The 19467-nt window shown below is 37.8% G+C and overlaps 2 protein-coding genes across 4 annotated transcripts in view; one reads left to right on the top strand and one right to left on the bottom strand.

Moving 5' to 3' along the window:
• The window catches only part of NR2C2 (nuclear receptor subfamily 2 group C member 2), a 92181-nt gene that overhangs the window by 29562 nt on the left and 43152 nt on the right, over positions 1-19467 (bottom strand). For all 3 annotated transcript variants that reach the window (XM_082639179.1, XM_082639177.1, XM_082639178.1), the window contains one exon: positions 3798-3908. In XM_082639179.1, coding sequence (XP_082495305.1) covers positions 3798-3869 — 72 coding nt within the window. In that variant the 5' untranslated portion in view covers positions 3870-3908. The remainder of the gene's footprint in view (positions 1-3797; positions 3909-19467) is intronic.
• On the top strand, positions 8639-9968 carry LOC309813081 (centromere protein P-like). Its single transcript, XM_082637678.1, has one exon. The coding sequence runs from the start codon at positions 8814-8816 to the stop codon at positions 9414-9416; it is 603 nt and encodes a 200-aa protein (XP_082493804.1). The 5' UTR covers positions 8639-8813; the 3' UTR covers positions 9417-9968.

Below are 19467 nucleotides of genomic sequence, written 5' to 3'. Positions count from 1 at the left end.
ACCAGTGACCTCCAGCATGTCAAATTTGGTATATGACATGTTCAAGTGTATTTTTTTTATATCTACTTTAATTGCTTTGAAAGCTGGACTAAAAAATGAAATTTGAACGTAATGTTTGTGTAATCTGGGAAACAGTAGAGGACACAGTTTGAAAACCAATGGCCTAAAAAGACTACATATGATGAAAACCCATGAAATTTACTGAGAAGCTAGATTTTGTGATGGCATGGCTCCGACTAAGCCTCATTTTCAGACAAGCAGGTGTTCTCCTACAGCTTTTCTTATCTCCATCTCCTTCCTCCCATAGTTTCTGCCCTAGACCTCTGTACGCCAAAAAACAACAGCTCTCAACCCCAGTCACAAGGCTACCTCTCCTGCTCTGAGGACCACCACCCTTCACACTTGGCCCCAAAGCCCTTTTGCAGCCATTAGGATGACATGATACTGATGAACACAAGTCCATCATCAGATCAGCCCTCTGTTGGTCTGCACAACTAGATATGTTGGGCCTGCGTTGACTGACACCTTAATTTTTGCTATCATTATTAAAAACAATAAAAATAAATCCTGGAATGGGAAAAAATAGTTATAAAGGATTTAACTGGGAAAACTGATGAAATTTTAGAATATGGACTATGGACTAGATAATGGCATGTTTCAATATTAAATTTATTGATTTTGATAACTGTATTGTAATTATGTAAGAGAAAATACATGCTGAAGTATCCATGGCAAAGAGGCATGATGTCTCCACTTTATTCTCAAATGATTCAGAAAAAACACATTATACATACATTCAGAATGTTACAGCAAACAATTGGTGAATCCGTGTAAAGGGGACACAGGATTTATATGTATTATTTTCCTTAAGTTTGAACTTATACGAAAATAAAACATTAAAGAATTATAACACAGATGCTCACACTTATTGACGTCTACTTCCTACAGCTTTACAGGCAGCATCTCTTAACCCTTTTACAACCCTATAAAACAGGTACTATCACTGCTGTCACTCTACAGTTACAGATGTTATAGAAACGTTTCCCAGGATCACAGTGCTGAGTGGAAGCAAGATTTGACCCTAAAATCTGTTCCATTCAGAGCCAAAGCTCCTAAATGTTGCACAGCTTGCCATCCTTACTGAATAACCTTTCCCTCCCAACCTTATCACACAAGCCACTATTTGGGTTCAGAGCACTGTTATTCATTAAAATATCAGAAAATGTATTCTTTCCCCACACCTCAGGGGATCAGAGATCCATCACTGAAGTCAGGGCTAGAAATGAAAACTTCATCAAAGCCATCAGCACCAACATCAAGAACCCAGAAACCAACCTATGACCAATAACTTTTCTTTAAAAAACCAAACCTTCAACAGTCAGTTCTGTTGCACCAAGGTAGGTCCCTTTTTTTTCTTTTTTTTGCCCCACAGCACAGCATGTGGGATCTTAGTTCCCCAACCAAGGATCGAACTCGTGTCCCCTGCAGTGGAAGCATGGAGTCTTAACCATTGGACCGCCAGGGAAGTCCTGAGGTATGTCTAATTTTATTGACAGTGCACAATGAAAAGATTTTCAACTATACTTACTTTACATAAAACTCATGCTAATGGGTTATCTTCCCTAGAGAAACTGAAAGCTCAACACCAAAGATCTATTCTACAAGACTGCTGCTCAAGAAACTTACTGCATTTTAGCCAGGACAGTGGTGGAACCATGGGCCAAGCACCAGGGCATGGGAACAGCCCCAGTGTACGGAATGGGGTGCCTGAATACCCCTCAAGAAAACAGAAAGATCCTTCTTATACAAATACAGGGGGCTGTATACCCTCTCTTGAAACACAAACTAGCTACCGATGGAGTTTTCTGGAAGAACTTTCTATGCTCTCATCTGCCCTCAGATGGTTGTGAAACCATAATATAACATCCATGGTTAAATGTACAAAGTTAGTTCCTAGCTAGAGTTAGAAGAGTTATGTAGGCAGGATCCTAACACCTGCTACATAAAACTATAAAGGACTCATTTTCAAGTCACAATCAGCAAATAAGAACAAAGCAAAAGAGAAAAAAATAACTTAGCTATATAAAGTTTCTAATTCTGAGGAACAGTAAAATCTCATTAACATTGGACCAATTACTTTTTTTTTTTTTTAATTTTATTTATTTATTTATTTACGGCTGTGTTGGGTCTTCGTGTCTGTGCGAGGGCTTTCTCTAGTTGTGGCAAGTGGGGGCCACTCTTCATTGCAGTGCGCGGGGCCTCTCACTATCACGGCCTCTCTTGTTGCAGAGCACAGGCTCCAGACGCGCAGGCTCAGTAATTGTGGCTCACGGGCCTAGTTGCTCCGCGGCATGTGGGATCTTCCCAGACCAGGGCTCGAACCCGTGTCCCCTGCATTGGCGGGCAGATTCTCAACCACTGCGCCACCAGGGAAGCCCTGGACCAATTACTTCTGAATTTCTAGACATTCAGATATGTGTTTCCTACTTGGTGTGAAGTTAAAAGAAGTGTATGAACTTTGGTAGTTATGATAAAATATTATGTAATGCAGACATGATGGAAATATAATTTTTAACAACTCATTTCACTTTACTTATTAGAACTCTTCTATGCTTAGTTTATAATAATCCATAAAATCACTTTTAAGAATGGGTGAACACTATGGAAGTCATCTAGTTATTACAGCATACTACTCACTTATAGTGAGTTTTAAAATAAAGAAACTGTAAATGAAAGCAATCTTTTACTTATTCACTCAAATACCTGTCCACCTGGTATTCTCTCAAACTTACGTTATATAACTAGAGTTTCTTCTGCCATTCATTTCTGTTCATGTGTTTTGGTTTGGCCTTTTGAGATAACTATAAATCTTTTTTTTTTTACATCTTTATTGGAGTATAATTGTTTTACATTGGTGTGTTAGTTTCTGCTTTATAACAAAGTGAATCAGTTATACATATACGTATATCCCCATATCCCCTCCCTCTTGCGTCTCCCTCCCACCCTCCCTATCCCACCCCTCTAGCTGGTCACAAAGCACCGAGCTGATCTCCCTGTGCTATGCGGCTGCTTCCCACTAGCTATTTATTTTACGTTTGGTAGTGTATATGAATCTTTAATGTACGTGTATCATCAATAATTTTCCCTTCTTCTTGCTTGTTGATCATGATACATGTACCTTCTCTTTGTTCAGTGGGAAAGAGGCAGGTTCAGAGCCCTGGGAAGACTCAGCTTCCCGTAAGTGAATATCATCAATTAGTTAACAATAACAACAATACTAGCAATAATAGTTATTATAGGTAATTAGTACATATACTGAACGTTATTATATGCCAAGCACCGTTTCAAGCATTTTACAAGCAATATTCACTGATTCTTCCTAATAACCTTATGAGGTAAGTACTACTATTATGTACATTTTCTAAATGAAGAAAGTGAGACATTAGAAAAGCTATAAAATGGGGCATTGGATTTGACTTCAGGTGGAGGTCCACACTCTTAACTACTAAGACACACTACCTCTCAGTTTTGAAGCACACAAGTAATAAATGGTACTTCATTCCAATAGTTTGAAGTGACAGTTCAGACTTTTAGATTAAAAGTAAGTCAGCTTAGTAAATGTAAAATCTTTCTTCTTTTATCTTTTAAAAAATAAATGAGATTGTACTATACTTGATGCCTAAGAAGCACAGCTCCTTAGTGAAACCCTTAGGCAGGTTTGTTTTCAGAAACAATTCAGGGAAGGCAGGTCTGCCCTCAGGCAGGTGGCTGGAACCAAGTGGGACTGGTGCAGGTACCTGAATTCGCTGAGGTGAGGCTACCGCAGAATCAGTGGAGATTATCTGGATGCGCGGGGAGGGGCTGGTCATCCCTGGAGATTCCGGCCGAGAAGTCTGTGTACGTGGTACCTGTGGGTGAGAAGAGGGCTGCATCACAAGGGGGCTCAGAAAGATGCCCAGTGGTGGTTTGAGGACCATGCCTCTTGCTTTCACTGTGGCTTTGAGTGATAAAATTGTATAGTTTTCGATGACAAAGGAATCAATGAGATATTTCCACAGATTGATCCTGAGAAATAGCTAAAATAGCTGTTTCTAATGTTGAAAAGCAAGAAAAAAAGAAAGGTATTTTCAGGTCTGCTCTGCACAGCATCAATAAAATAAAAAGCTACCAAAATAACTTCTTAGAGATCATCTTTGAATTTTTTCACTGTCTCTAAAGCCAGCTATAAAGCACTCCTTTAAGATGACAGGTTCCAGAAGACAGGCTCTCACAATACTGTTGAGGATGGCAAACAACCAGAATTACACTGGAAATTACTGGGATTAATACTTGTGAAAGAGTCTGGCAACCTCCCATCCTCACTGGGATAAAATCAGAAAAAGCTCATCAGTAACACAAGGTCAACACCCATTAAAGTCAAGGTTCAAGGTTCTGAATGGTCACTTGGGCACCTGAAGTGAGCAGATATTTTTCCTTGAATAAAAGTACATCATGGGGCTTCCCTGGTGGCGCAGTGATTGAGAGTCCGCCTGCCGATGCAGGGGACACGGGTTCGTGTCCTGGTCCGGGAAGATCCCACATGCCGTGGAGCGGCTGGGCCCGTGAGCTATGGCTGCTGGGCCTGTGCGTCTGGAGCCTGTGCCCCACAACGGGAGAGGCCACAACAGTGAGAGGCCCGCGTACCACACACACACAAAAAGTATATATCATGAACCAATGCTTTTCAAACTTCAAAAAAAAAAAAACAAAAAACAAAAAAAGGAAAAAGAAGGAGAAGAGGAGGAGGAGGAGGAAGCAACACTTCCCAATTCATTCTATGAGGCCAGTATTACCTGATACCAAAACCAGACAGACATTACAAGAAAACTACAGATCAATATTCCTTATGAATATAGATGCAACAATCTGCAACAAAACCCTAGCAAAATGAATCCAGAAGCATATAAAGAATCATACACTATGACTAAGTGGGATTTATCCCAGGAATGCAAGGTTGGTTCAGCATATGAATCAAACAATGTAACACACCCAAGAACAGAGGACAAAAGCCAAATGATCACCTCAACGTACAGAGGAAGAATTTGACAAAATTCAACACTCTTTCATGATAAAAACACTCAAGAAAATAAGAACAGAAGTACTGGGCTTCCCTGGTGGTGCAGTGGTTAAGAATCCGCCTGCCAATGCAGGGGACACGGGTTCGAGCCCTGGTCTGGGAAGATCCCACATGCTGAGGAGCAACTAAGCCTGTGCACCACAACTACTGAGCCTGTGCACCACAACTACTGAAGCCTGTGTGCCTAGAGCCTGTGCTCTGCAACGAGAGAAGCCACTGAAATGAGAAGCCTGTGCATGGCAACGAAGAGTAGCCCCCGCTCACTGCAACTAGAGAAAGCCTGCTTGCAGCAGCAAAGACCCAATGCAACCAAAAATAAAATATTTTAAATATTTTAAAGAAGAATAGAAGTACTGATATTCTATCAATCTGATAACGAGTATCTATAAAATACAGCTAACATAATACTTAGTGATGGAAGACTGAAAGCTCTCTCCTAAGATCAGGAACAAGACAAAGATGTCTGCTTTCACCATGTCTACTTGACACTGTACTGGAAGTTCTAGAAAGGGCAATTAGGAAAGAAAAAGAAACAAAAGCAGCCGGATTTGGAAAGAAGGAAAACTATCTCTTTTTGCAGATGATACGATCTTGTACACAGAAAATCTGAAAGAATCCACAGAAAAACTATTAGCGCCAGTAAATGAGTTTCAAGGTTGCAGAATACAAGATTAACATATAAAAATAAGTTATCTTCCTATAAGTTAGCAAAGGGCAATCAGAAAATAAAATTAAAGGAACAATCCCACTGACCATAGCATCAAACACAAGAAAATACTTAGGAATAAATTTAACAAAAGTGTAGTATTTGTATACTGAAAACTACAAAACACTGTTGAAAGAAATTAAAGAAGACCTAGATGACATCTGTGTTCATGGATCAGAAGACTTAATATTGTTAAGATGACAATACTACACAAATTGATCAACAGATTTAATATAGCTCCTATCAAAATTCTAGCTGCCTACACTGCATAAATTGACAAGCTCATCCTAAAATTCATGGAAATGCAAGAGACCCAGAATAGCCAAACAATCTTGAAAAAGAACAAAGTTGGAGGACTCACACTTCCTGGCTTCAAAACTTATTATAAAGCTACAGTAATCAAAACTGTTGGCAATGGCATCATAAAAAACAGACACAATGACCAACAAAACAGAACAAAGAGCCCAGAAATAAACCCTCCCATATGTGGTCAGATGATTTTTGACAAAAGTGGCGTGGCAATTCAATGGGGAAAGAACAGTATTTTCAACAAATGGTGATGGAACAACTGGACACAACATAGAAGAATGAAACTGGACCCCTCCCTCCTACTATATGGAAAACAATTAACTCAAGAGAGAGAATTCTGGGAAGATGGTGGAGTAGGAAGCACCAGGAATCTCTTTCCCTACCTAGACCACAAATGCACTGGTGGAATCTGTCTGATGTAACTATTTTGGAACTCAGGAGTCTACTGGAGGCTTGCAATTTCCAGGGGAAGCCTTGGACCATAAATTGTAGTTAATTTTGGTCAACTCCAGCTCCTAGCACAGTAGCAGCAGCTACCCATTCCCCACATCTACCCTATAACAGGCAGCTGTGCACATGTTCCAGGAGCAGCTTGCACACAGCTTGTGGGAGCCAGAGTGGGCAAAAAGGGCCCTTGTCCTCCAAATACTGGGGATCTGTGCTCCAATCACGTGCTTCCTCTGATCCCAGAGGTGCAGACAAAGAAGGGATATCCATGGTCTCTGTACTTCCTCCTACTGTTGCAAGCCCCTCCATTTCTGCTGAAGTGATTTCCAGGGGACTTAAAAGACTGGATTGCTTCCCCCCTCCCCATTTTTCTCTTTATCCTCTATTGGGAACCAGACATTAAAGACAAGGACATTCAAAACTAACTGCATATACAGGGACAATTAGAAAGTAAATACACATGCTCAGAGAAAGGCACAGGTTTAGAAAAGACCCTAGAAAAGACCTTAAGTTTACATGTCAGGATGCTCCTTGGAAGAGAAACAGCTTACAACAAAAACAACAAAGTAACAAAAATCAGTAAATATTTGGAAAGGGAGAGAATCTGATTTCCAGAGTTACCACATTATTAGATTTAAATGTCCAGATTCAAATGTTGTTTCAGCAACAACAACAAAACCACATGGCATACAAAGAAACAAGAAATTATGATCCATTCAAAGGAAAAAAAAAATCAACATAAGTTATCCCTGAAAAAGATCTCATGTCAAATATATTACACAAAGACTGAACTAAAGGAAGATGTGGAAAACTCAGAAAACGATGTAAGAACAAAATGGAAATACCAATAAACAGATAGAAACCCTAGAAAGAAACCAAAAAAATTTTTTTGGAGCTGAAACTACAATAACTGAAATGAAAAATTCACTAAAAGGATTCAAAGGAAGATTTGAACAAGCAGAAGAATCAGTTACCTTGATAGAAATTAGTGAGTCTGAGGAACAGAAAGAAAAAAGATGGAAGAAAACTGACCAGTGCCTATGAGGCCTACAGGATACCAAAAAGTAGACCAACATAGCATTGTGGGAGTCTGGAGGACAAAAAGGGGAGTGAGCAAAGAATATATGAAGAAATAATGTCTGAAAACCTCCCAAATTTGATCAAAGACATGAACATAAACATCCAAGCTCACCAAACTCCAAGTAATAGGAACTCAAAGAGACCGAAATCAAAACATTATAATCAAACTTTCAGAAGACAAAAAGAGAACATTTTGAAAACAGTAAGAGAAAAGCAAATTATCACATACGCAGGACCTGCAATTAGATTATTTGCAGATTTCTCATGAGAAACTTTGGAGACCAGAAGACAGTTGGCCAATACAGTCAAAGTGCTCAAAGAAAAGAAACCTGTCAACCCAAAATACTATACCCGGCAAAACTATCCTTCAAAAGTGAGGGAGATTATAATTAAAATGGCAAAAGTTAAAGATAAAAGAGAGGATTCTAAAGGCAGCAAGAGAAAAACAAAGAGCTGATTTTATAAGGGAACCCCCATAAGGCTATCTGCTGATTTCTCTACAGAAATGCTGCAGGCCAGAAGGGAGTGGCAAGATAAATTCAAAGTCCTAAAAGGGAAAAACCTGCAACCTAGGATACTCTACACAGCAAGATTATCATTAGAATAGAAGGAGAGTCAAAGAATTTCACAGACAAGCAAAAACTAAAAGAATACGGCAATACTAAACTTGTAACCTGAAAGAAATATTAAAAGGTCTTCTCTAAATAAGAAAGAAGCAAAAAAAAAAAAAAAAGGAAAAAAAGAAAGAAAAGAAAAAAGCAGCAGCAGCAGCAAGAATCTATAGGAAAGGGAAAAAAAAAAAAAAAAAAAAACACTCCACAATTGGAGCCTTCCCTGGTGGCGCAGTGGTTAAGAATCCACTTGCCGTAGGCAGCTTCCTGTCAGCGCGGCCCTATGGATTCTCAGCTGGCTGAGGCTCGTGCTTTGGAAGCCGAGATCACTTTGAGGCGGGCGTGCGTGGAGCCGCTGGCACCTGGGGAAGACACCTCCCGAGTTCAAAAATAATTTCAAGAAATATACCAAGCAGACTCTGAAGGATGGGAATTGTCAAAAGATCTGAGAAGTCATCTTGGACATTTAGAATCAGAACTTCAGTTTCTAAGTACGCTTACTGGCATCAGTATAAGACATTACTCCAAGGAGACAGAGGACCTAATGAGCACTGAGATGACAGAAAAGAGTATAAAGAAAGTTCTGCAGAGACACAGATTATCAGGAAATTGCCACATGATTACGTTTCAACTTGAATTTCAGCTTCTGGAAATCCAGAATAAGGAGAGTTTATCTTCTGTTATTACTGACCTCAGCATAATAATGGAACCCACCGAATATTCAGAATTAAGTGAATTTGTGTCTAGAGCAGAAGAAAGAAGAGATCTGTTTATGTTTTTCCAAAGCCTACACTTCTTTGTGGAATGGTGTGAATATCGTAAGCGCACATTTAAACGTTTCAAGGAAAAGTACCCAGAGGCTGTGCACCTTTCAGAGGGGGCCTTGTCCAGCTGCATGGGTATCAGGAGCCCCAGTAGACCAGGGTTTGAACTAGTAATTGTTTGGAGGATACAAATAGATGAAGAAGGGAAGGTTTTGCCAAAGCTGGATCTTCTCAACAAAGTGCCGCTGCAAGCCCTGGAACAGGACAAGAACGGAGTCATAGAAACTGCTCCTCTCAGCTTCCAAACCCTACTGGGCGTGCTGGGCATTGAAGCCACTCTGGAAAGTCTGATTAAATCACTTCATACAGAGGCAAGCAACTAGTTCCCAAACAGTGAACAACTACACATAGAAGTAAGATGCTGTACCTGGAGGCATGTGATTTTATTGAATATAAACACTTGCTCTTTTCCACTTAGAAACCTTACCTCTAAAACATGTTTATGCAGTTACGGCACATTATATATAAGTTGTCAGAACATGAAAAATAAATACAGTTATTTAAAGTCAAAAGAAAAGAAAAAAAAAGAATCCGCTTGCCAATGCAGGGAACAGGGGTTCGAGCCTGGTCCGGGAAGATCCCATATGCCGCAGAGCAACTAAGCCCATGTGCCACAATTACTGAGCCTGTGCTCTAGAGTCTGCATGCCACAACTACCAAAGCCTACGTGCCTAGAGCCCATGCTTCTTAACAAGAGAAGCCACCGCAGTAAGCCCACACACCGCAACGAAGAGTACCCCCCACTTGCTGCAACTAGAGAAAGCCCATCTACAGCAATGAAGACCCAACACAGCCAAAAATAAATAAATAAATAGATAGATAAATAAATAAATTACTTTAAAAAACATAATAGGAAAGTAGATCACTTAAATAAGCCAGTACACAGATTAAAAAATTAAAAAAAAATTTTTGGGAGGTGAAAGTGATAACTACAATGAACAGCAAAAACATAAACATGAAGATATAAAAGAGGACATAGGGTCTTCCCTGGTGGCGCAGTGGTTGAGAGTCCGCCTGCCAATGCAAGGGACACGGGTTCGTGCCCTGGTCCGGGAAGATCCCGCATGCCGTGGAGCGGCTGGGCCCGTGAGCCATGGCCACTGAGCCTGCGCGGCCGGAGGCTGTGCTCTGCAACGGGAGAGGCCACAACAGTGAGAGGTCCACATACCGCAAAAAAAAAAAAAAAGAAGGCATAAAAATCATAAAATGTGGGAGAGTAAGAAATTGTAGATTTTTTTTTTTTAGAATGTATCTGGAGCCTATATGACAACCAGTCTAAAGCAAGTAGATAACAGTAATAGGTTAGCATACCTGAAAAACAGGGTAACCACAAATCAAAAACATTATTCACAAAAACCAAAAAGAAGAAAACACAAGCATACTATAAAAGAAAACCATCAAACCACAAAAGGAAAAACAAAAAAAAGGAACGAAGAAGAAATATAAAATCAACTGGAAAACATTTACAATGGCAATAAATATATATCTATCAATAATTACCTTAAATGTCAATGGATTATATGCCCCCATCAAATGACACAGAGTGGTAGACTGGATAATAAAATAAGAGCCTACAATAAGCTTCCTACAAGGAACCCTTTAGAGCGAAGAACACACATAGATTGAAAGTGAAGGGATGGAAAAAGATATTTCATGCAAACGGAAATGAGAAGAAAGCAGGGGGCAGCAATACTCATATGAGACAAAACAGACTTTAAAACAAAATCCACAAAGAAAGACAAAGAAGGACACTATATAATGATAAAAGGATCAATACAAAAAGAGGCTATTATACTCATTAACATATGCACCCAATATAGGAGCACCTATATACATAAAACAAATACTAACAGATATAAATGGAAACTGATGAGAACACAGTAATAGTAGGAAATTTTAACACCACACTGACATCAATGGACAGATTGTCCAGAAAGAAAATCAATGAGGCAACAGAGATCCTAAATGACACAACAGAACAGTTAGACTTAATTGATATTTTCAGGACATTACATAAAAAAAAAAAACAGAATACATATTCTTTTCAAGTGCACATGGAACTTTCTCTAGGACAGACCACACACTAGGACACGTAACAGGTCTCAACAAATTTAAGAGGACAGAAATCATTTCAAGCATCTTTTCTGACCACAATGGCAGCATGAAACTAGAAATCAACCACAGAAAGAGAAATGAGAGAAAAAAAAACGATTACATGGAGACTAAACAACATGCTACTAAAAAATCAACAGGTCAACGATGAAATCAGAACATACCTTGAAATAAATGACAATGATAACACAACCATACAAAATCTATGGGATGCAGCAAAAACTGTCCTTAGAAGAAAGTTCATAGCAATACAGGCTTTCCTCAAAAAACAAGAAAAAATCTCAAATAAGCATCCTAACCTGCCATCTAAAGAATCAGAAAAAGGAGAACAAACAAAACCTTAAGTCAGCAGAAGGAAGAAAATAATAAAGACCAGAGAGGAAATAAACAGAGATTAAAAAAACAACAGAAAAAGAACAATCAAACCAAGAGCTGGGTTTTTGAAAGGGTAAACAAAATCTACAAACCTCTAGCCAGGCTCACCATAAAGAAAAGAGAGAGGACCCAATAAACAAAATAAATGAAAGAGGACAAGTAAAAACTGATACCACAGAAATACAAAAAAACCATAAAAGGATACAACTATATGCCAACAAATTGGACAACCTAGAAGAAATGGACAAGTTTCTAGAAACATACAGCCCACCAAAACTGAATCGAGAAGAAATAATTTGAACAGACTGATTACTAGATGTGAAATACAATCTGTAATTTAAAAAACTCCCTGCAAACAAAAGTCCAAGACCAGATGGCTTCACTGGGGAATTCTACGAAACATTAAAAGAACTTACACCAATCATTTTCAAACTCTTCCAAAAGAGTGAAGAGGCGGGAACACTCCCAAAGTCGTTCTAGAAAGCCACCTCACCCTGATGCCAAAACCAGACAAAGACACCACCAAAAAAGAAAATTACAGGCCAATATCTTTGATGAATACAGATGCAAAAATTCTCAACAAAATATTAGCAAACTGAACCCAACAATACATAAAAAAGATCATACACCACAACCAAGTTGGATTCATCCCAGGGTCACAAGAATGGTTCAACATATACAAATGAATCAATGTGATACACCACATCAACAAAAGAAAAGACAAAACCACATGATCATCTCAATAGATGCAGAAAAGGCATTTGATAAAATTCAACATCCATTCATAATAAAAACTCTTGCCAAGTACGTATAGAGGGAACATATCTCAACATAATAAAAGCTATTTATGACAAACCCACAGCCAAAATAATACTCAATGGTGAAAAGCTGAAAGCCTTCCTGCTAAAATCTGGAATAAGGCAAGGATGCCCACTCTTACCACTTCTATTCAACAAGTTTTAGAAGTCCTAGACACAAAAATCAGACAAGAAAAAGAAATAAAAGGTATCCAAACTGGAAGGAAGAGGTAAAATTGTCATCATACGCAGATGACATGATACTAAGATACAGAAGACCCTCAAGACTCCACATAAAAACTACTAGAAGTGATAAGTGAATTCAGCAAGGCAGCAGGATACAAAGTTAACATATCAGTTGTATTTCTTTACACTAGCAATGAAATATGGGAAAGGGAAAGTAAAAAAAAAAACCTTTAAAAATCGCATTAAAAAGTAAATACTTAGTAAAATACTTAGGAATAAACCTGACCAAGGAGGTGAAAGACTTACGGTGAAAGACTTACATGCTGAGAACTATAAAACACTGATAAAGGAATTTGAAGATAATACAAAGAAATGGAAAGATATCCCATGTTCTTGGATTGGAAGAATTAATATTGTTAAAATGGCCACACTACCCAAAGCAATCTACAGATTTAATGCAATCCTTATCAAATTACCCATGACATTTTTCACAGAACTAGAACGAATACTCCTATAATTTTTATGGAACCATAAGAGACCCAGAGGGCTTCCCTGGTGGCGCAGTGGTTGAGTCTGCCTGCCGATGCAGGGGACACGGGTTCGTGCCCCATTCCGGGAAGATCCCACATGCTGCGGAGCGGCTGGGCCCGTGAGCCATGGCCGCTGAGCCTGCGCGTCCAGAGCCTGTGCTCCACAACGGGAGAGGCCACAACAGTGAGAGGCCCACGTACCGCAAGAAAAAAAAAAAAAAAAAAAAGACCCAGAACTGCCAAAGCAATCCTGAGGAAAAAAGAATAAAGCTGGAAGCATAACCCTCCCAGATTTCAGCCAATACTACAAAGCTACAGTAATCAAAATCTCATGATACTGGCACAAATACAGACATATGGATCAACCAGAAATAAACCCACACACCTATGGTCAATTAATCTTCGACAAAGGAGGCAAAAATACACAATGAAGAAAGGACTTTCTTCAGCAAGTGGTGCTGGGAAAGCTGGGCAGCCGCATGTAACTCAACAAAGTTAGAACACTCCCTCACACCCTACACAAAAATAAACTCAAAATGGCTTAAAGACATATATAACACTTGACACCATACAACTCCTAGAAAAGAACATAGGCAAAACATTCTCTGACATAAATCACAGCAATGTTTTCTGAGGTCAGTCTCCCAAGACAATAGAAATAAAAACAAAAATAAAACTTAGAAGCTTTTGCACAGCAAAGTATACCATAAACAAAACAAAAAGACAACCTGAGGACTGGGAGAAAATACTTGCAAATGATGTGACTGACAAGGGCTTAATTTCCAAAATATACAAACAGCTCATACAACTCAATAACAGAAAAAGGCAAACAACCCAATCAAAAAATGGGCAGAAGACCTAAATAGATATTTCTCCAAAGAAGACCATACAGTTGGCCAATAGGCACATGAAAAGATGCTCAACATCACTAATTATTAGAGAAATGCAAATCAAAACTATAATGAGGTATCACCTCACACTAGTCAGAATGGTCATCATTAAAAAGTCTACAAATAGGGCTTCCCTGGTGGCACACTGGTTAAGAATCCGCCTGCCAATGCAGGGGACATGGGTTTGAGGCCTGGTCCGGGAAGATCCCACATGCCTCGGAGCAACTAAGCCTGTGCGCCACAGCTACTGAGCCTGTGCCCTAGAGTCTGCAAGCCACAACTGCTGAGCCCACATGCCTAGAGCCCGTGCTCCACAAGAGAAGCCACCACAATGAGAAGCCTGCGCACCACAATGAAGAGTAGCCCCCGCTCGCCACAACTAGAGAAGATCCCTCTGAAGCAATAAAGACCCAACGCAACCAAAATTAAAAATAAATATTTTTTTTTAAAAAAGTCTACAAATAATAAATGCTGGAGAGGGTGTGGAGAAAAGAGAACCCTCCTACACTGTTGGTGGGAATGTAAATTGGTGCAGCTACTGTGGCAAACAGCATGGAGGTTTGCTAAAAAACTAAAATAAAGAGTTGCCGTATGATCCAGCAACCGCACTCCTAGGCATGTATCTGGTGAAAACTCTAATTCGAAAAGAAACATCACCCCAATGTTCACAGCAACACTATTTACAATAGCCAAGACATGGAAGCAACCTAAATGTACATTGACAGATGAATGGATAAAGAAGATGCAGTGTATGTGTGTATATATATATATATATATATATATATATATATGTAGTGGAATACAACTCAGCCATAAAAAAGAATGAAATAATCCCATTTGCAGCAACATGGATGGACCTAGAGATTATCATGCTAAGTGAAGTAAGTAAGAGAAAGAGAAATAGCATATGATATCACTTATATGTGGAATCTTTAAAAAAATGATACAAATGAACATATTTACAAAACAGAAGCAGACTCACAGACATAGAAGACAGACTTATGGTTACCAAAGGGGAAGGGGATAAATTAGGAGTCTGGGATTAGCAGATACAAGTGCCAATGAAAATAATCAATAAAGAATCTATAGTAAGAAGAGTTTTATTTGAGCCAAACTAAGGACGAGCCCAGAAGCCAGCTTCCCAGATTAGTCTGAGAAGCTCCTCTGGAGAAGCATGGTTTCCAGCACAGTTTTATATCTTGTCAGAACAAAGAACATTACATTTCTTCAAGGTTTAAAAACAAAAAACCCCACGAAGATCAGAGATCAGTAAGTCAGCATGGCCTTGGCACCTGGGAAGGGAGTTTTATCATCAAAGGCGGCCCAGCATTGGCGCCTAAGGAAGAGAGGAATCTTTATTTTTGACATGGACATTCTTTACTTCTGGTCAGTGTGCCCTTTTCTTTAATAATTAAAGCAGATGTACAATGTATGTTTGATAGGCCACAAACAGGCTATTTTAGTTAGCATAAAATTCAAGTTAACTCATGCATAAGCCAGAATGACTTCCCTGTATCTCAATACGTGAAAATTTCTTTTATCTCAAACTATACACACACACACACATATATATACTACATATATTTACATATATAAAATAGATAAACAACAAGGTCCTTTTGTATAGCACAGGGAACTATATTCAATATCCTGTAATAAACCATAATGGAAAAGAATATGAAAAAGAATATATATATAAAAAACTGAATCACTCTGCTGTACGCCAGAAACACAACATTGTAAATCAACTATACCTCAATTAAAATAAATAGATAAATAAATAAATATTTTTAAAACTGAGGGAGAAACCAAGACATTCCCAGATAAACAAAAGGTAAGGGAATTTGTGATCACTAGCCTTGCCCTGCAAGAAATGCTCAAGGGAGTCCTGCAAGGTGAAAGGAAAAAACACTAGGACATTGGAGAAATAAAGATTTCAATACAGGTAAATATGTGGGCAATTATAAAAGCTAGTATTATTGTAGTGATGGTTTACAACTATACTTTTTATTTTCTACAAATACATTTAAAGAAAAAAAAACCCTCAATTATCAGTGTAAAAGCTAGTACTGTTGTGACTTTAACTCTGTTTTCTACACAGGAGACTCATGTATGTAAAAGAATTATTAGCTTATGTTTTTGGGCACACAACGCAGAAAGATGTAATCTGTGACAACGACAACTGAAAGGGGTGGGGACAGAGCTGTAAAGCAAGAATGTTTTTCTATGTGATTGAAGTTAAGTTGGTATAAATTCAAACTAGAGTGAATCTGTAACTTTAGGATGTTATATGTAATCCCCATGGTAACCATGAAGAAAAAAGCTATAGAATATATACAAAAAAATGAGAAATGATTTAAACATTTCAATACCAAAAAAATCAACTAAACATAAAAGAAGACAGGAATGCAGGAAATGAAGGACAGAAAAAAGCTGTAAGGCATATATAAAATGAAGAGCAAAATGACAGAAGTCCCTCCTCATCAGTAAATATTTAAATGCAAATGGATTAAACTCTCTAATCAAGAGATAACGGCAGAATATTATAGAGAAACTCTGTTCCAACTGTATGCTGCCTATAAGAGACTCACTTTAGAACCAAAGATACAAACAGACTGAAAATGAAAGGGAAAAGACCATGCGAATAGAAATCAAAAGACAGCAGAGGTAGCTATACTAAAATCAAACAAAACAGACTTGAAATTTTAAAAGGTTGTAAGAGACAAAGGATGTTAATAAGAGGATCAACACAGAAAGAAGATATAACAATCACAAACATTTACACACCTAATAACCAGAAAAATATGTGAAGCCCAAACTGATAGAACTTAAGGAAGAAATGGACAGTTCTGCAATAATAATTGGAGACTTCAATAGCCCAATCTCAGTAATGGACAGAACCACTAGACAGAAGATATATGAGGAAACAGAAGACTTAACACAATAAAAACTAACTAGATTGAACACACTATACAGAACACTCTACTCAGAAACAACAAAGACACATTCTTCTCTAGTACACATGGGACACTCTCCAGGACAGGCCATAAGTTCAGCCACAAATTAAATCTCAACAAATTTTAAAAGACAGATATCATACAAAGTGTCTTCTCTGACCATAACAGGATGAAGCTAGAAATCACCAACAGAAGGAAACTGCAAAAATCGCAAATCTGTGGAAATTAAATAACACATTCTTAAACAGCCAATGGATCAAAGAGGAAATCACGAGGGTAATTATAAAAAACTTAGAGATGAATGGAAACGAAAACACAACATACCAAAACTTAGGGGACATTGCAAAAGTGGTGTTAAGTGGGAAATTTATGAGCTATAAGTACTTACATTAAAAAAAAAAAAGATCTCAAATGAACAACCTAACTTTTACAACTAGAATAAAAAAAGAACAAACTGAATCCAAAGCTGGCAGGAGAAAGGATACAATAAAGATTATAGAAGAGAAAAAAGAAATATAGAAAACAGAAAATCAATGAAACTAAAAATTGATTCTTTGAAAAGATCAACAAAATTGACAAATCTTTAGCTAGGTAGACTAAGGGAAAAAAAGAGAAGACTCAAATTACTGAAATCAGAAATCAAAGTGAGGACATTAACAATTCTACAGAAATATAAAACATTATAAGAATGATTAATTGTATGCCAACAAACTGGATAACCTAGACAAAATGAACAAACTCCTAGAAACAAAACATACCATGAGTAAATCATGAAGAAATAGAAAACATGAAGAGACCTATAACTACTAAGGAGACTGAATCAATAATAATAAAAAAAAATCTTCCCATAAAGAAAACCCCTCAAACTATTCCAAAATACTGAAGAGTATTCCAAAATACTGAAGAGTAAGGAACACTTCCAAACTCATTTGAGGCCAGCATTACCCTGATACCAAAGCCAGGCAAACACACTACAAGAAAACTACAGACCAATATCCCTCATGAACTCTGATATGAGAATCCTCAGCAAAATACTAGTAAACTTGTATCAGCAGCATATTAAAAAGACTATACTCCATGACCAGGTGGGACTTATTCCTGAAATGCAAGGATGAATCAACACATAAAAATCTATCACTGTAATACACTGCATTAACAGAATGAAGGAAAAAACCCCACAATATCATCTCAATAGAAGGAGAAAACGCATTTGACAAAATTTATCACCCTTTCATGATAAAAACACTCAAGGAATTAGGATAGTAGACTACCTCAACATAATAAAAGCCATGTACGAAAAACCCACAGTGAACATCATAGTCAATGGTGAAAGACTGAAAGCTTTTCCTCTAAGATAAGGAACAAAAGCAAGAACGCCTGCTTTCACCACCTCTACTCAACATTGTACTAGAAGTTCTAGCTAGAGGAATTAGGCAAGCAAAAGAAAGAAAAGGCATCCAAATTGGAAAAGAAGAAGTAAAAGGTAAAAGATTTGTACCTTAAAAACTATGAAACATTGCCGAGAGGAATTAAAGAATAAATGGAAACCTTTTCCATGTTCATGGGATTGGAAGACTTGATATTGCCAGGATGTCAATATTTCCCAAAGTGATTTACAGATTCAATGCAATTCCTATCAAAATTTCAATGATTTTTTTTTTTTTGCAGAAATAGAAAAATCCACCCTAAACTTCATATGGAATCTCAAGGGATCCCAAATAGACAAAACTACCTTGATAAAGAACAAAGCTGGAGGACTCACACTTCCTGATTTCAAGACGTGCTACAAAGCTATAGTCACAAAACTGTGGTACTGGCATAAAGACAGACATACAGACCAAAGGAAAAAAGATTCCAGAAATAAATCATTGCATATGAGGTTTTGATTTTTTGACAAGGGAGCCAAGACCATTCAATGGGGAAAAGACATTCTTTTCAACAAATGGTACTAGGAAAACTGGATATTCAATTCACATGCAAAAGAATGAAGCTGGACTCTTACCTCACACCATACACAAAAATTAACTCAAAATGGATCAAAGACCTAAAACTATAAAACTCTCAGAAGAAAACATAGGAGAAAAATATCACACACTGGATTTGGCAAGGATTTCATGAATATGACACAAAAGGCACAGGCAACAAAAGAAAAAAAAAACACACACAACTTGAACTTCATAAAAACTTTTAATATTTGCACATCGAAAGACAATATCAACAGAGTAAAAAGGCAACCTACAGAATGAGAGAAAACATTTGCAAATCATGTATCTGATAAGGCACTAATTTCCAGATTATATAAAGAACTTCTAAAACTCAACAACACTAAAAAAAAAACTCAACCTGACTAAAAAATAGGCAAAAGATTTGAATAGACATTTCTCCAAAGAAAATACACAAATGGCCAATAAGCACATGAAAGCCTGTTCAACATCACTAATCATTGGGGAAATAAAAATCAAAACTACGAGATACTATCTCATACCCATTACGATGGTTACTATCAAAAAACAAACAAAAACAAAAA

The sequence above is a fragment of the Mesoplodon mirus genome, assembly GCF_964341445.2.
Source record: "Mesoplodon mirus genome assembly, chromosome: 12".
Taxonomy (NCBI): Eukaryota; Metazoa; Chordata; class Mammalia; order Artiodactyla; family Ziphiidae; genus Mesoplodon; species Mesoplodon mirus.
The sequence above is the reverse complement of the archived record's forward strand: the minus strand, read 5'-3'. Positions and strand labels throughout refer to the sequence as shown.

Coding starts and splice junctions, on each gene's coding strand:
- LOC309813081 (XM_082637678.1), top strand. CDS start 8,814: ATGAGCACTGAGATGACAGAAAAGAGTATAAAGAAAGTTCTGCAGAGA.